The 13,503-nt window shown below is 33.5% G+C and overlaps 1 protein-coding gene across 1 annotated transcript in view; it reads right to left on the reverse strand.

The window, feature by feature from the left end:
* Positions 1-13,503, reverse strand: part of SPAG16 (sperm associated antigen 16) — a 777,122-nt gene that overhangs the window by 713,120 nt on the left and 50,499 nt on the right. Inside the window, exon 9 of the mRNA XM_010960056.3 lies at positions 10,818-10,927. Coding sequence (XP_010958358.3) covers positions 10,818-10,927 — 110 coding nt within the window. The remainder of the gene's footprint in view (positions 1-10,817; positions 10,928-13,503) is intronic.

Raw genomic sequence — 13,503 nt, forward strand, 5'->3', positions numbered from 1 at the left:
CCTTTGCTAGAAACACAAGAACACCATCTGACTGCCAAACTAGAGGCTTATGATAGCCTCATGATAAATGGTATTTTGGCTTAAGGCTGTTTCACAGTAAGCCCAGTGGGTTGGTGGACGCATCCCCTGGTTAGTTCCTCAGTTTCTGATTGTGTACCGGGAATAGCCATATATTAGTCAATTAGTTCCATTTCCTCACTGGCTCACTGATTTATGAAGTAAGGGCTACTATGGCAGGAAGGGTCAAGTGAAAGCCCCAGGCCTTCCCACCCCCACCAAGAAAGTAAACTAGCGACTAAATCACAGTTCTGTGGGAGTTATATAAATTAGTGCCACAATGAAGTATTTGAAAGATATAAAGGACAGATACCCATCACACCCTCATTAACTACCAGTTTGGCCTATACAGAAAATTTACGGATCTTAGAAAATGAATGTGAATTACCATAGAATTAATAAGGTGTAGTCCACAATGGTAACTACTATTTCTGACTGGATATTTGCCTTCATTGTTCTGAATGTACCACAATCCACACATACTTACAAATTCCCTCTTTCGTTGTCATGAAGTATCCCCACAATTCATGCTTATGTCCAGAATATGCATTTTACAGTAAATATGTTCATGGGCTAATACCCACAGATTCAATGATAGCTCATCCCCCAGAAACAGATGGCCTGACAGAATAGTGGAATAGCTTTTTAAAAATTCAGTTACAGTGTTAGCATAAAAACACCTGCAAAGTTGTTCTCACATAGTCATGGAAACCAAAGGTTCACAGAAATAGAAGTAGCCCCTCTAACTATTAGGTCTAATAACCAACCTGCAAAGATCCTGCTTCCTGCCCCAACAATAGGCTCTGCTACTAGATGGCCTCATTCAAAAAGGAAGAATGTTTCTATTGTGGCACATACAGAAGGCACCATCAAATTATAAGTTAACTCTGCCATCTAGTGATTCAGGGATCTCTGTGACAGTCTGGCACTCTTTGATAGAATTGCTGCTAAATGGTGGATTTAAAAAGGACTTTCTGGAACATAGCCAAAAATCTGGGGCGCATCTTAGTACTTCCATGTTAACTAGTAAACATCGATGGAAAACTACAATGATCCAAGATAGCAGGACTAATAAATACTCAGACCCTTCAGGATTAAAGATATGCATCAACTCACCATACAAAGAATTCCAGTCAGTGCTGGCTAAGCAAAACACAAACCCTGATGAGCATTAAAGGAAGAAAGAAGCATAGCAAATACATGTCAGGACTGGAAATAGACTGTTCAGCTCTGAATATTTTTGTTACATATATATTAATGATTTTTTTTTCTAATCCCTCTCCTAGTGTTAGAAGTTCCTTCTGCCATACCACGTATCCCTTCAATGTTTCCAGCTACTACTAGACAGTCCCTGACTTTACAGTCCTCCAACCAGATGGACCCAGTTCCTGGATTCTGGCAACAAAGTTCTCCCATTGTGCCTCCAACACAAAAAGTATCCTGCCATTGCCAATCTCTGAGTTGTCTGCCTGTCCCCTATTTGACATCTTAGTGCTTCTATTAACTACGTAACCAATTCCATGTATTAAAGCTATTTTATTCAAACGATCTAAAGTAGTTCTTTTCTGACTTAAACCCTAAATGTTTTTCTGTCTTTGTCAGAATGCAAAGCAAAACAACAGGAACAGTCATTTAACAACTGCTTTTAAAATTACAAAAGTGAACAAAACATTCCTCCTACCCTATTTCTCCTTCACCTTTATACAAAGGATACATGATAAAGCTTTCGTATGTAGACTAAAACCCAAGAAATCGATCCCTAATGAAAGCAGGTAAACTGCCTTGAGAGACCTACACATATGTGTTGGGACTGGAGGGAAAAATAAAGCTTGGAGTGACACTAGAGCACCCCTGCCCCTGACACACGCACGCAAGATCTACCACCTTTCCATGGGAGAGAATGACAGGCTATGAGAGTGGGGTGTAGGAAAGGAAAGGCAGACTCAGTAAAATATACTTATGTGTTTTAACTGGACAGTTCCATAATTTCTCTATTTGGCCACTGTTGGTGCTGCAGCCTGCCCAGGTTTCCTGTCTGCTCTGCTCCAAAGTCCCTGGCAGCTGACTCGCTCACCCACTTATTGAAAGCCCACACTCAGCCTTCACACATCCTTCAACGTACAAGAAACTCATACCAGTTTGGAGTTCTGATTATGAAACAGAACCGAATTATCTGTAACTACTGACTTGAACCAATTTTATTGCCTAATCGAGTCTCTAATTCATGAATTTGAATTTTCAACCAAGCATCCCGAGTCATATGAAGAAGCAATAATAATAAAACACAAAGTAAGATAAGGATGAAGACAAGCAGAAATAAACTTGGAAATGAAGAATCAAATTTTCAAAATAACAAATTCAACACATTGTTAGTGATAAACTGGATAAAGCCAATTCATAAGCAGTAAGTTAAGGAGGCAAAGATGAAAAGATATATCAGGATGCAAAATAGATGGCTATATTCTGTAGAAATTTGACAACTCCTAAAAAAGGAGAAAAATACTTAAAAGATAATAGGGAATAGAAAGACAAGGCTGTTTCTTCACAAAAACACCAGGATTCAACACTTCCTATATTCCAATGGAAATATTAGACCATTTTCAAAAATTTTTAAAGATTTAACTAAAAACAGTTGACAATTTTAAACTTTTCATAAAATTAAAGACATAAGAGGGTTAAGAGAATAGATATGAAGAATATGTGTGAGGAGGATTTCTTCAGAGTAAGCCCTCATGTGAGTCCTGCAATTGCTTTTAAAAACAACTCAGAGGGTAGCATGACAGGGAAAAGAGATCCAAGAAGACAGAAACTATGAAGGGTACCACTAGGGAGAATATGGAGGCTGACCCAAGGGGAGGCACTGCTCCAGAGAAGGAAGTTCCTTAGAGAAGTTGGTAGGGGATTCTGAAGAGCCATGATAGTGCCCATAAGGACAATGGCTTTCCATATGTGCCAGGTTTCAAGAATCCTAAGTCATCATAAAGTAGTTAGAGTCAAAGACTATCTTTTCTATTCTCCTTACAGCTCTTTTTCCAATTTCAACCTTACCAGTTAACAAACTAGAATAAAAGGGGGAAAAAAAAACAATTACAAGTAATAAATGAATTCTTTAAAGTCACAAGATACAAGATTAATATACAGAATTATGTTGCTTTTTTTTACACTAATAATTAACTATCAGAAAAAGAAAGCAAGGAAATAATCCCATTTAAAAATCACATCAAAAAGAATAAAATACTGGGAACAAACTTAACCAAGGAAGTATAAGACCTATACTCTGAAAAGTATAAAGCACTGATAAAGGAATTTGTAAACGATATAAAGAAGAAAAAAGATAGACCATGTTCGTGGATTGAAAGTTAATATTGTTTAAATGTCCATACTACTCAAAGCAATCTATAATTTTAATCCAATTCTTATCAAAATCCCCATGAGTATTTTTCACAGAACTAGAACTAATATTCCTAAAATTTATATGGAACCACAAAAGACTCCAAATTGCTAAGGTAAACCTGAGGAAAAAAAAAAAGCTGGAGGTATCACACTGTCTGACTCCAGACTATATTACAAAGCTACTTAATTAACTAGCATGGAACCGGCACAAAAACAGACATATAGATCAATGGAACAGAATAGAGAGCTCACAAATAAACCCTCACATCTATGGTCAATTAATCTGTGATAAAGGAAGCAAGAATATGCAATGGAGAAAAGGTAGTCTCTTCAATAGTGGTGCTTGGAAAGCTGGACAGCTACATGTAAAGAAATGAAATCAGAGCATTTTTTCACACCATCTATAACAATAAACTCAAAATTGATTAAAGACCTAAATGTAAGTCCTGAAACCATAAAACTACTAGAAGAGAAGATAGGCAGAACACTCTTTTATATAAATCATAGCTATGTTTTCTTGGATCTGTCTCCAAAGGCAACAGAAATAAAAGTAAAAATAAACAATTGAGACCTAATGAAATTTAAAAGTTTTGCACAACAAAGGAAATCACTGACAAAATGAAAAGACAATCTACAGAATGGGAGAAAATATTTGCAAATGGTATGACTGATAGGGGTTAATAACCAAAATGATACAATTCATTATCAAAAGAGCAACAATCCAGTTAAAAAATGAACAGAAGACATGAATAGACGTTTTTCCAATGAAGACATACAGATGGCCAACAGGCACATGAAAAGATACTCAACATCTCTAATCATCAGGGAAATGCAAATCAAAACCACAATGAGATATCAACTCACACCTGTCAGAATGGCTATCATCAAAAAGAACACAAATAAAAATGTGAGGATATGGGGAATAGGGAACCCATACACTGTTGGTGGGAATGTAAATTAGTGCAGCAATTATGGAAAACAGAATGAAGGTTACTCAGAAAGGTAAAAACAGAACTTCCATATGACCCAGCAATTCCACTACTGGGCATATATAGAAAAGGAAAACACTAATTTGAAAAGATACATGTACCCCAGTGTTCACAGCAGCATTGTTAACAATAGCCAAGATATGGAAGCAACCCTGGTGTCCATCAACACATAAATGGAGTACACACACACACATATATATATACCCACACACAATGGAATATTACTCAGCCATAAAAAGAATGAAAATCTGTCATTTGCAACACTGTGCATGGACCGAGAAAGTATCATTATTAGTGAAATAAGTCAGACAGAGAAAGACAAAACCTCTATATTACCACTTACATGTGGAATCTGAAAAATAAAGCCAGTAAATGTGTTATATACAAAACAGAAACAGACTCCCAAATATATAGGACAAACAAGTGGTTGCCAATGGGCTGAGGGAAAGGCAGAGGATCAAGATAGGTGTATGGGGTTAAATGATATAAACTACTATGTGTAAATAGATAAGCAACAAGGATATATTGTATAGCACAGAAAAAGTTAGCCATTATTTTATAATAACTTTTACTGGAGTATAATCTATAAAAACATTGAATCACTATGTTGTACACTTGAAACTAATGTAATATTTTAAATCAACTATGCTTCAATTTTAAAAGAGGTAAATTGTGACAGTGAAAACATAATGAAGGTAAAAGGGTAGCATTTTTATATGCAACTGAAGTTAAGTTGCTATCAATACAAATGGACTGTTAAATTTATGTTTATATATAAGTGTCATGGTAACCACAAAGCATAAACTTACAATATATTCACAGCAGATAAAGACAAAAGAATCAGAGTATACCATCATGAAACTCACCATTTCACAAAGGTAGGCAGCAATAGAAGGTAAAAGGAAGAATTGAACTACACAATCAGAAAGCAAATGAAAAAGAGTCATTAGTAAATCCTTACCTGTCAATAATTACTCTAAATGTAAACAGATTGAATTTTCCAGTCAAAAGGCACATAGTGGATCAATGGGTTAAAAAAAAAAAAAAACCAAGACCTAACTATATACTCCCTATGAAAGATTCATCTAAGCTTTAAAGACACACATATGCTCAAAGCAAAGGGATACAAAAAGATATTCCATGCAAATAAAAATCCAAATAAAAGTGGGGTTATACTGATATGGAACAAAATGGAATTTAAGTCAAAAACAGTAGCAAGAGATAAAGAAAATCATTATATAATGATAAAGGGGTCAACTCATCAAGAAGATATAACAATGGCAAATATATACACATCCAACAATGCAGCACCTACATATGTTAAGCAAAAATTAATAGATCTGAAGGAAGAAATGCAAAACAAAACAATAAGGTACTTCCCTATTCCATTTTCAGAAACAGATAGATCAACCAGACAGAAAATCAACAAGGAAATGTCAGACTTTAATCACACTTTGGACCAAAAGGGCCTAACAGATATACAGTTTATCCAAAAGTGGCAGAATATACATTCTTCTCAAGTGCATAAGAAACATTCCCTAGGATAGATTATATGATAGCACATAAAACAAGTCTTAGTAACTTTAAGAAGATTCAAATCATACCAAGTATCTTTTCAGATCACAATAACATGAAACTAGAAATCAACAAGAGGAAAGCTGGAAAATTTACAAACATGTGGAAACTCAACAACACACTCCTGCAACCAATGGATCAAAGAAGAAATCAAAAGCCAAATTAAAAAAAAAAATCTTGAAACAATGGAAATGGAAACACAATGCACCAAAACCTATGGGATTTTTTAAAAGCAGTTCTTAGAAGTTTACAGCAGTAAGTACATATATTAAGATTAAAAAAGATCTCAAATAATCAACCTCACTTTACACCTCAAGGAACTAGAAAAAGAGGAACAAAATAAGCCCAAAGTTAGCAGAAGGAAAGAAATAACAGGATCAGAGAAGGAATTAAAAAAAATAGAAACAGAAAAATAATAGAAAAGATCAAAACTAAGAGCTGTTTTTTGAAAAAATAAACAAAACTGATATTTTCAGCTAGACTACCTTAAAAAAAGAGAAGACAACTAAAATCAGAAATTAAAATTGATAATGCAGAAATATATAGGATGATAAGAGACTACTATGAAAAATTATAATCCAAAAAGTGGTACAACCTAGAAGTAATGGATAAATTTCAAGAAACATAAAACCTAGCAAGAGTGAATCATGAAGAAATCAGAAATCTGAACGGATCAGTAACAAGTAAGAAGACTGAGTCAGTAATCAAAAAACTCCCAACACAGAAAAGGTTAGAACCAGATGGTTTCACTGGAGAATGTATCAAATATTTTAAGAATTAATGCCAGTGCTACTCAAACTCTTTCAAAAAAACTGAAGAGGTTGGAACATTCCTAAACTCATTTTTAGAGGCCAGCATTACACTGATACCAAAAGCAGAAGAGAACACTGCAAGAAAAGAAAACTACAGTACAATATACCTGATGAATATAGATGTAAAAATTCTCAACAAAATATTAGAAAACTGAATTCAATAATACACTAAAAGGATCACATACCATGATCAAGTGGAATTTATCTGTTGGATGTAAGGATGATTCAACATAAGCAAATCAATAAATGCCATACTGCATTAATAGAAAGAGACAAAAACATCATATGACCATCTCAATAGATGCAAGAAAAGGATTTGAAAAAGTTCAACATCCTTCCATGATTAAAAACCCTCAACAAACTAGGTACTAGGTACCTCAATATAATAAAGGCCTACACAAAAAAACCCCACAGCTAACATCATACTAAACAATGAAAGGTTGAAAGTTTTTCCTCTAAGATCAGGGACAAGACAAGGGACAAGGATGCCCACCTCTCATCACTCTTATTCAAAATAGTACTGGAAGTCCTAGCTAGATCATTCAGGCAGGACAAGAAAATAGAAGTTATCCAAATCAGAAAGGAAGAAGTAAAATTGTCTCTATTTGATGACATGTCTCTATAAAATGACATGATACTATATATATAGAAAAACCTAAAGACTCAATGAAAAATCTGTTGGAACTAGTCAACAAATTTGGTAGTTACAGGATATGAAATTAACATACAGAAATCAGTTTTGTTTCTATGCCCTAACAGTGAAATGTCTGAAAAAGAAATAAAGAAAACAATCCCATTCCCAATAGCATCAAAAACAATAAAATACATAGGAATAAATTTAACCAAGGAAGTAACAGATCTGCACAATGACAACAATCAGACATTGATGAAAAAAAAAAAAAACTGAGTAAGACAAGTTGAAAGCTACCCAATATTTATAGGTTGGAAAAATAAATATTGTTTAAATATCCATACTACCCAAAGCCATCTATTGATTCAATGCAATCACTATTAAAATTCCAATGTCATTTTTCCCAGAAATAGAAAAAAAATGCTAAAATTTGTGTAGAACCACAAAAGACCTTCAAAACAGCCAAAGCAATCCTGAGAATGAAGAACAAAGCTGAAGGCATCACACTCCCAATTTCAAACTATACCACAAAGTTTTAGTAATCAAAACAATGCGGTATTGACATAAAAATAGACACACAGGCCAAAGGAAGAGAATAAGAATAGAGAACCCAGAAATAAATTTCCAAATATAGACAACTAACATTTGACAAGGGAACCAAGAATAATCAATGGGGAAAGAATAGCCTTTTCAATAAATGCTTTTGGAAAAACTGGATAATTATATGCAAGAAAATAAAACTGGACTACTATCTTATACCACTCAAAAAAAAATCAACTCAAAATGGATTAAAGACTTAAATATAAGACCTGAAATTATAAAACTTTCAATGAAAACAGGGGGAAAGCTTCTAGACATATGTCTTGCCACTGATCTTTCTGGATCATGACATCAAAGCCCAAGCTACCAGGGCAAAAATCAGCAAGTGAGACTACATCAAACCAAAAACGTTCTGCACAGCAAAAGATATAATCAACAAAATGAAACAGCAACCTACTGAATAGGAATGAATTTCTAGTGAATTGGAGAAAATATTTTCAAATCCAACATATCCAATAAAGGGTTAATATAAAAAATATATTAATAACTCATACAACTCAATAGCAAAAGTAAGACAATTTGATTTTAAAAAATGGGCAGATGATGTGAATAGATGGTTTTCCAAAGACACACAGATGGTCATCAGGCACATGAAAAGATCCTCAGCATCACTAATCATCAGGGAAATGCAAATCAGAACTACAATTAGATATCACTTCACACTTCTCATAATGGTTATTACCAAAAAGATGACAAATAACAAGTGTTGGTGAAGATGTGGAGAAAGGGGAACCCTCATGCATTATTAGAGGGAATGTAAATTGGTACATCCATTATGGACAATATTATGGAGATTACTCAAAAAATTAAAAATAGGAAAACCATACTATCCAGCAATTTCACTTCCAGGTATATATCCAAAGAAAATAATAACAGGATATTGAAGAGAAATCTGTACTCCTGTGTTCATTACTGCATTGTTTACAATAGTCAAGATATGGAAACAACTTAAGTATCTGTCAATGAATGAATGGATAAATAGGATGTGAGACAGATGGATAGGTGGATAGATAGATTGGATGGATGGATGGATAGATAGATAGACAGACAGATGGAAAATCTAAAAAAGCTGAACTCATAGAAGCAGAGGAGCATGGTGGTTACCAAGGACTAGGTGGTGGAGGGATTGGGGAGATGTTGGTCAAAGGGTACAAACTTGCAGGAAAAAAATTAAAAGAAAAATACTAGTAAAAATTATTACTTGGTAAAGCGGGGAAGAATTCACTTTGTTATACATTTGGCACTTTTGTAAGTCATGGTTTTTCTACCATGTTGTAGATATTATGTTAAATATTTTGATGCAACACTGAAAAAGAACATACTATACATAAACATGTAATGTACTTGTTCTATATTTTAGCAACTTTTTGTCACATAAAAAGCCAATCTTGCATTACTAATATATGGCTTACAAGCCATAAGCAATTAGTGAGTGAATCAACAAATCATTTCTAAATATGACTTACTACTTGAAAAAGAATGTCTATGGCATTAGAACACAAAAATGTTCCTGATGACAACCACCACTATCATACCCAAAATGCTTAACTCTGATTTTTGTTTTATTATTGTGAGTGCTTTACTTGTTCCTTGAACTAATAACCTCTGTGGAGAAAAAACTAATAACCACAAGAAGAAGCACTACTACTGACAGCAAGACAGTTGTCTACCATCACTGCCTGCACTTGGTAGAGAATTGAATTAAAGGCAGGCGAAGGAGTGAAAAAGCTTTATGGAAGCAAAAGAGGTAAGGTCCCTCCTGATGGGACATTGGAGGCATGGGGAAGCTGGAGGCAGGCTGAAAAGAGATCTCCCTCAAACATAACAAATCTGTAAATTAATACTGATAACAGAGGAACAGTAAAATAGTAATTTAAATATCACAAAGAAGTGATTATCAAAGACTTAGCATAACCTAAAAGTATTTATTCTGTATTATATTCAAATACTGTATATCATACTAGCTTCCAATGCATACCTTTCAGGAAAAAATGTTATCGATATTAGCTAGGTAAATGATTTATCATTTGAATTCATAAAAATCTATTGTTCTTATAGCATTACTACTCCTGAAAAATTATAATTATAAATATTGTCATTCCTAAATGAATGTCAGATATTTTAGAACTCAAAGGTAACAATTACTTTATAAAAACAGTCATTACCTCAGCTGGACTTTGATTCAATTTTCATGACAAGAAACTAAACCCCTCATAGGTTTTATGTAATTTTTTTTCCTCATTTTTGATCTCTTTGTCTGTGTGATCAGACATTTTTAATACTACTTTTCTGTAATCACTGTAGCAGATTTTAACTACCAGCCTGATTACAAAGAAGAGGCACTCAGATATAAGGAGATTCTTAAATGGGACATAATTCTTTCCATTCTGCTTTTTAAAAATACTAAGAAAAGTCTAAAGTTATACTACGAGAAAGTAAGTAATGATCTGGTAGTGATTTCTTTTGGACAAAGATTATTTTAAACAGAAAAATGAGCAGGTGAGCAGAAACATCCATGATTAAGCTGGAGTATGTGGCAGAGTGACTCATTAAGCTGTCTCTGCCACTAGTAAGTGTGTGTCCCTCAATTAACTAGCTACTAGGAACATTAGAGAACCCCCATTTTCCATCTATAGACCAAGGGGCTTGAAATACATAACTTCTAAATTCCTCTTCCAATAAAATAATGATACAACGTTAGTCCATGAGTCTGAACATCTGAGAGTTAAGAATGAACTAATGGAAACAAAAATATCATACCTTCTTATTAACTTTCATCTTTGTTTTACGTTTGTTTTGTTCTCTGGCTTCACGAAGACCTTTCTGAGTAGGACCTTCTGGTGCATTTTCCTTTTCACAATTAGGAGCAACTATAAGATAATACAATTTACGCTTAACATTGATACTGTTTGTAAGAAATACTACAGCCAAAAGAAAAAAAAAAGCCAAATTCATTATACACATATGTTTTGAGGTATTAAACTAATAATATTAAAACCATACCAAAATGTTGTAAATGAAGACTCAAATTCCTTTCCCAAAAGAGGAGGGTGGCATTGCTGCAAGCTTAGTGAAATGGCAATGGTGAGTCAGATGGAGAACATAGGAGACAATCTCTAGCTACATGACATCTAACTTCCTGTCGTCATGAGGTTTCAAGTGTTTATAAACAAAGTTGATGGGGCTCAAAGGAGACAATGGTAAACAACGACAAAATTTCCCAAGTGGAACTGGATAATTAATAAAAGATTTTAAAATAAATATTGTATTAATAAAATATCCTCTATGCTTCTCAATGTTTAGGAAAACACAGCGTAACATTCCAATACAGTTGAACACTGATCTCTAAACTCCCTTGGACGTAAAGGGCAGCCCTAAATGAAGCATCTGAAGGGAAAAGTCTGTTTCCATATATATATACATGTTTAAGTACACATAATTTCCCCCTGTATTTCTAAACAACAAGCTGATTTCAAATAATGAATATGGTTATAATCATCAACACATAATTAAAAGAACTCAATGTTATAAATTATGACACTAATTTATAATAGAGAAAAGATGATAAAGACAAAAAATATCTGGATAGCTTTAATGTCAAGGCTCTCAAACAATCCTGATGTTATGAAGGTAAGTAAGGAAGTGCATGCTGGCATTCATTGTCTTTTCTGATCTAATTTTTCTTGTTCAGTCCAGTTTCAGGCAAAGGAGAAAACTGGTCTAAACAATTTACATGTATTATTTCATGAAATCTTATCAATAACCCTGTGAAGGTCACTACCATTTGCTCCCTTTTATACATAAGGAGAATTTGTATAGTAATATATATAAAGAAGAAAGGAGAAAGCAGTAAGGAGTGAAACTCAGGATTCTAGCAGGTAATTCTAGGAATATGAATAGATCTCAAGTAGTATGTAAAACATTATTAAGCACCACTTCATAAGGGAAATAAAATAAAAACAAGAAACAAACAAAGTGGTAAGGATAAATGAAAGTAAAAAAACAAAAAGGGCTTGGTTTATGAGTATATATATAGTTGTTCCACAAGCAAAATTTTAAAAATGTACACTTTAACAAGACTTTAGGAAAAAATTCAACATTTGAAACCAAAATAAGAATAAACATTGAAGAATGTATGCTGAATTGGCAGAGAAACACTTATTATTTCTCAGTGTACCAATTATAAATGATTTCCACTCTCCATCAGATAAGCAACTCTTATTTACATAAAGATTTGTAGAACAAATGAGAGGCTCAAATGTTAAGGTCTGTGTCACATTCATGGTTAATTGACTATAATTTTCAAATTCCACATAGTGCTTCTTAATGTTTTGTAAGATCCTAGCAACGTCCATGTCTCTATCACAGCATTCTCATCTTCATCATCTAATGCCTATTAATGACAAGGCCTATAGGACCAACTGGTGCTATGCTATTTCCCAAATTTTTCTTGAGTACGATCATCATCTTAAGGAAGCTACAATTCCTCAACAGAAATAAAACAAACATTAAATAAACGAACACATTTTCACTTACAGAAATTATAATTATTGTACTTTCAGTGCTAAATTTCACCCCTTTAACCATTTCTCCATGCATGCACACATTCAACCAATGTTAACTGAACATGTTCAGGACCCTGGCTAAATGTCAGAAATGTATGAATATATTCATTTAACAAATACTTAAGCTTCTACATTGTGCCAGTCCACACCTCCATTATAGATTAAACATAGCTGAAAAGAGAATTATTCAACTGAAAAAATGTTTTGAAAAAATTATCCATACTTTACCTTACAGAGATAAATAGAAAATATCTAAGAGATCAGAAAGCTAAAATGAGATCAAGTGCACAACTGGAATTCAGAAAAAGGTATAGAGATAAAGGGGAAGAGGCTATATTTGAAGAGATTATTTACCTTTCTAAACTAGACCATATACTCCATATAATCATAAGACATTGACATCTTGTAGTGCAATTCTGAGCAGCAATAAATACCCAACTTGAAGAGGAGCAGTTAATTAAACTAAACCTTAAGGAATACTTTGCTCTACTATATAGGAAATCTATTTGTGAAGCTCTGAAGTCAGCTTTCACATTTTTTCACTTCATAAAATGTTTCCAATTTCTAGCTTTTCTTCCTGAATTCATAATTTCCTATCATAAATTATAAGATAGCATAAAAACCAATTATATGTATCTTTATAACCTGCTTTGGAAATAGGCATTATTGTATTCAAATTGTACCCTCACATGAAATCAAAGTAATATATGTAAATAACTAACACAAACATACAAATAAAACCAGCATATTCATAAACTTTTGAACTTAAGTAACTTGCCCCAAAAGTTTTATCTCATAATATGTAATAGTAAAGTGCTTTCTGTGTAGTTCTTGTATTTGATACTTAACTATTTTTCATAACAAAGAAAAATGTAACACAA

Source organism: Camelus bactrianus, chromosome 5 (genome assembly GCF_048773025.1).
Source record: "Camelus bactrianus isolate YW-2024 breed Bactrian camel chromosome 5, ASM4877302v1, whole genome shotgun sequence".
Lineage (NCBI taxonomy): Eukaryota > Metazoa > Chordata > Mammalia > Artiodactyla > Camelidae > Camelus > Camelus bactrianus.